The sequence below is a fragment of the Callorhinus ursinus genome, unplaced genomic scaffold, assembly GCF_003265705.2.
Source record: "Callorhinus ursinus isolate GAN/ISIS: 27379988/994484 unplaced genomic scaffold, GSC_fseal_2.0 scaffold3866, whole genome shotgun sequence".
In the NCBI taxonomy this organism is placed as follows: Eukaryota; Metazoa; Chordata; class Mammalia; order Carnivora; family Otariidae; genus Callorhinus; species Callorhinus ursinus.
This window is the reverse complement of record NW_027400920.1, coordinates 1-4,811: the sequence shown is the minus strand read 5'-3', so window position 1 is coordinate 4,811 and position 4,811 is coordinate 1. Positions and strand designations below refer to the sequence as shown.

Genomic DNA, 4,811 nt, shown 5'->3' with positions numbered 1-4,811 from the left:
GTAATTTAGAAATAGAAAGTGATAGTAATAGCTATCTTAGTGGGTTACCGGAAGATTAAAGAGCTACTATATTTAGGGTGCCTGGGTGGCTCAGTTGGTTAAGCGACTGCCTTCAGCTCAGGTCATGATCCTGGAGTCCCGGAATCGAGTCCCACATCGGGCTCCCTGCTCGGCGGGGAGTCTGCTTCTCCCTCTGACCCTCTTCCCTCTCGCGCTGTCTCTCAAATAAATAAATAAAATCTTTAAAAAAAAAAAAGAGCTACTACATTTAAAGTGCTCGGCACAAGGGTACCTGGCACATAATAAGCTTTCAATAAATTACAGTTGTGGTAGTTTTAATTTCTATTGCTGTTTTGGAAGGATCAGGAAGAGAAAGAAGATTTAGCAAAGGAGACTGAGAAGCAGGCACCAAAAAGATCTGGGAGGGGGCTGTGAGACAGGGGTGTCAGAGACCAAGGGAAAATAGTACCTAGAAGAAGGGGAGTAATGCACAGGAAGGTCATGCAAAGGCTAGTTTCTCCTGAAAAAAAGACTCATTTCATCTCTTAGCAATTACTGAGAGTGAAAGGAAAAGGAAAACAAATTCTCAAATGAAGGCTTTCAGACACAAAATTCTCTAAAAGCCTTCTTTCGGCTAACTCCCTTAGTTTGATCTGAATGCCCAGGTCCTGAATACTGGAAAAGCCAATGTTACACAAAGTGAAATAAAGTATCAGGTTTGCCTCGTTTTGGTGAAATAAAAAATTCAGACAATTTTAAGTGTACAGGACGAAGAGGAGGATGGGGGAGGGAAGAAATGGGGATGAATCATAGAACGGTTTTACAAAGCCGTGGTCTATACTGAACCTCCAAACTAACACCGGTGAAAAGGAGGGCAGTGGTAGGTGTCACATTTATTTTTCTTTTTTCCCTATTTGATCCCAGAAAGAAGTTATGACAACATAAACTGTTTATTTGGGTAAATTATTCGACAAGCATTTATAGAGTAAAACTGAGAGAAGGTGATACTTTAATCTAGGATAGATGAGTGGGCAGATTCCTTGCAAGGGAAGATTTAGAGAAAGGGAGGAATAAAGGGCTTACAAACCAAGAGTCAGGGAATGTTGGCAGCCCCTGTGGCTTTGGGGGCCCGAGTGGAGTTACCTTTGGCCTGGGGGTGGGGGGAGAGTCTCTTTTGGCTCTGGAGAGATGGAGGTGGCCGACAGGGGCCCAGAAGTGCCCACAGAGGGATGCAAGAAGTGGGCCTCGTTGTTACAGGATTTATTTTCCTTTGGTGCCCAGTGTTCTTGGTCATGCATCTTCTGAAGAGTGAAGAGGTAGACCAGATGCAGAGTAGTGGGCAGCAGAGCAAAGTTCATTGAGCGATAAAGTTTATTGAGTGATAGTAAAGTTTACTGAGCCGTAGTACAAAGCTCCCGAAGAGGGAGGGGACCCAAGAGTGTTGCCACTGGAGTTTCTGAGTCTAGGGGTTTTGGGGGCTTGCTGGCGGGCTGTTTTAATCTGATTAACCCTCCATGCACCTGTCACACAATCAGGTTTTTGTCATCTACCTATCACATGGGAAAGGGTGGAGGGCTCCTTCCAGGGTGGTGTAAAATCCTTTTAAGGGTGGTTTCCTCTTAGGGCAGGGGCCCCTTGTCCCTGCCTGCCTGTCTTCCAACTATCCTTCATCACTCATGAGCCTTTGCTCTGGCCAGTTCTCAGCTAAAGGGTCTGAGGCAGAAGGGCCCTCCCAGTCTCCTTCTGCCCATGAGGTTAAGGAGGGGAAGCTTAAAGCAAACATGGGGTGCTAGGGTTAGGGGAGGGGTGCTGACAGAGCACAGGAGGCTGAGCCTCCACCTCCCTCCACTGGGAGAGTGTGTGTGGCTTGTGGGGGAGGCTGTAAGGTCAAATTAAGGGGTCAGGGATGGAGCAGGAGCAAGAAGCCAGGGAGGAGCTGAGGGGGACAATTCTGGAAGGAGAGGCACTTCTTGGCAGGTTCTAGGTGTGGCAGCCCAGAGAAGGCTTGAGTGGGCTTCTCGCATTACCTGGCTTCTACCCCTCCCTCGAGGCCCGAGGCCTGAACCTGCACCCCTTTGTCCCCTGTTGAGGGGCCATCGACTGCTAGCATAATTAGAGCCCCAAACACCTCCCTCCCCTCAGGACCACACGGCCCAGGGTTCTGTGTGAAAGCTCCAGAGTCTGCCATTCCTACCAGGCTCGATGTGAATCCCCTGCGCAATCAAGGTGTCCTCTCCTCCCCTGCCTGTCTTCTCTCCCCTCCCTCTACAGCTCTGTGCTGCCTCACCTCCACACGCTGTCTCCTGTGGCACACTCTGTCCTCTCAGCCCTATCTCCTCCCTGACAAACTCATCGGGTCTGCATTCATTGCACTGCATTCCCTGCCTTAAATAAAATCAGCCCCAATCAACCTTGCCCTGCTCCCAAGGATAGGGACTGATATACCTACAAAGGGTATATAGGGTATAGGGTATAGGGGACCCTGTTCTTTGGACAGAGGGTCATTTTTTATCATCCTCCAATCTGAGGCCGTGAGATGGGCGGGAGCAGGTGTCCAGGAAGGTTCTTCTGTGCTCTCTTTTCCTATTAATGTCCTCAGTTCTAAAAGGGTATGTGGACTTTCTGATTCCCATGTTTTTTCATATGCCCTGGCACCCAGATGGCTTTTCATCCTTCCTTGGGTATTCCCATTTGTTGGATCAGGACAAGGTTAGCTGAGACTCCTTGGGCTCCTTGGTGTCCTCTAGCCTGTAACCAGGGGGAGGCTTGGGAGGTGCTGAGCTTCCTGGTACTAAATTCTCATGAGTGGCTGCTTTCTCAGTACTAAGGGAGGAAGCAGAGGGTAGTGTCAGCCCAAAGGACAGTCTTATTGATGCCACCAGCTGTTCTCCAGAAGCAGCAGTAGCCACAGTCTAAGGAATCTACCCTGCTCCTTCCCTAAGTGAACAGGAATGGAACCCTCCTAAAATACCCATTTCCCACTTTTGCCCCCACCCCTGTCCATCATCACATTTCTCAGGATACATTAGAGAAGAAAGCATTGGAATATCAACTAGTGGGTGCAGATTTGACCCTGACCCTAGGAGACAGGTCAGTTGTGATAAGGGCCTTTTTGGGAGAAATTCCGCCAATTTCAGCTTCCCTTTTCCTCATCTGTAAATGAGGTTGGTGAAAACTCCACTTCACAGTATGACCCTCCCCCACTAAAGCTTCTATATTTGATTCTTGTTTATTTTTCCTCTATATTCTTAAAAGTAACATCAAACACAGAGACATTGAACTTGATGCTTATATATATTCATTGACACAGAACTCCACAATATATAGTTTGGTAAAAAATACACAGTATAGAACAGCACTTTTATTTGTTCACTTTTCTATACATATATCTATCTGGGTACACAGTTACAGGGAAATACCTAGAAGGGCATTCATCAAAGGACTGACAATGTTTATATAAGGATGAAGAGTTTTGGGTAATTTGTATTTTCCTTCATTTTGTGAAGGTTTAACAGAGTTCTACTCCTTTCATAAAAAGAATAGTCATCAAGGAATCAGACACACACACAGAATAGACCCTTAGGCAGACAGAGGAGGGAGCAGGGACAGAGTTCAGGCTATCCCCTCCACTTTGGTGATATCCAAGACCTCTTCTGCCCACAATAAAGCCACTTTGTGGATTAATTAATGCAGATAGAAATCTACTCCCACCCCTGCTCTTTTTCCCATCTGAATACAGTTAAGGGTTCACTTAGGGCTCATTCTAGCACCTTACTAGAGGCCCAGAGAGGTCATTGTGTTCACCAGGAATCTCTTTTGACCTCTCCTCTGTATGTGTCAGCTTCTGCAGGGTGATGATCAGATTCTCTATCACCTGGGCCTTGTTGCTCTCACTCTTACAGGTTTCCTTTGAGTGGCCCTCCTCACCACAATAAGAACAGAAGATTGTGTAGTTTCGCTTCCTGGCTCTACGCGTATCCCCAGGACCATTATTCTTATACCCAGAACCCCCACTGGTGGGAGATTGAGCCCGGGAACTGTTGGAGGAATCAGTGACCAGTATTGGATCGAGAGGTCTGGCCCTGCCTCTGAGGGGCGGGGCATCGACGGATGTAAGTAGAGGGTCCTGAGACTCCACCAGGATCACATCCTCATCTGAGTCATCAAGGGTATCATCTACCTCTATCACGTTGCAGTTGGTGCTGCTGGTTGCTATTGGCTGGGGGCCCTGAAATGCTACAGGGCTTGCTGCCCTCTCTAAGATTAGCTCATACCTTTTGGGCCGTTTCGGTTTCATAAAAGTGTCATTCCAATCCTCTTCTTCCCTTATCATCTTGATTAACTCCAAGAAATTAGGAAGATGCTCCTGATCATTTGCATACATCCTGAGAAGATGTTTCAGCCTAAAGTGCAGGTCCCTATTTAGCTCAGCTCCTAAAAGGAGCTGGTGCAGGTGAGTCTGGTTTGCATCTTTCTGAGCTATGATCCCTGCCTGAATAGCATTCTGGAGCTGCACTTCTAAACGGATCACATAAAGGGAGGCTTTCTCCCCTTGTGCCTGCAAAGTGTTAAAAAATTTACCATGGGCGGTGACACTGCTTTCTGACTCCCCAAACACCAGTTTCATCGCCCGTAGGAAATCAGCCACACTTAGATTGGGGTTGGCGGCCTGGAGCAAACGCATGACCTCCTGGGCTGGGCCCCTAAGGGTTTTCATCAAGCGCTTGAGCTTTTCCTCCTCAGACATGTTCCAATCGGGCAGGACCCCATTGACTTGGATCAGCCAGTTTTCAAAGGTTTCTTCCCCTTGG

At 47.5% G+C, this 4,811-nt stretch overlaps 1 protein-coding gene across 1 annotated transcript; it reads right to left on the bottom strand.

The window, feature by feature from the left end:
• Positions 1 to 3,341: 3,341 nt before the first annotated feature.
• Positions 3,342 to 4,805, bottom strand: LOC112819173 (zinc finger CCHC domain-containing protein 18-like). Its single transcript, XM_025866190.2, has one exon. It carries the CDS (start codon positions 4,745 to 4,747, stop codon positions 3,764 to 3,766), a length of 984 nt encoding a protein of 327 aa, XP_025721975.2. The 5' UTR covers positions 4,748 to 4,805; the 3' UTR covers positions 3,342 to 3,763.
• Between the last annotated feature and the right edge of the window lie 6 nt (positions 4,806 to 4,811).

Excerpts from the sequence above, each read along its gene's own strand:
- LOC112819173 (XM_025866190.2), bottom strand. The coding sequence starts at position 4,747 with ATGTCTGAGGAGGAAAAGCTCAAGCGCTTGATGAAAACCCTTAGGGGC.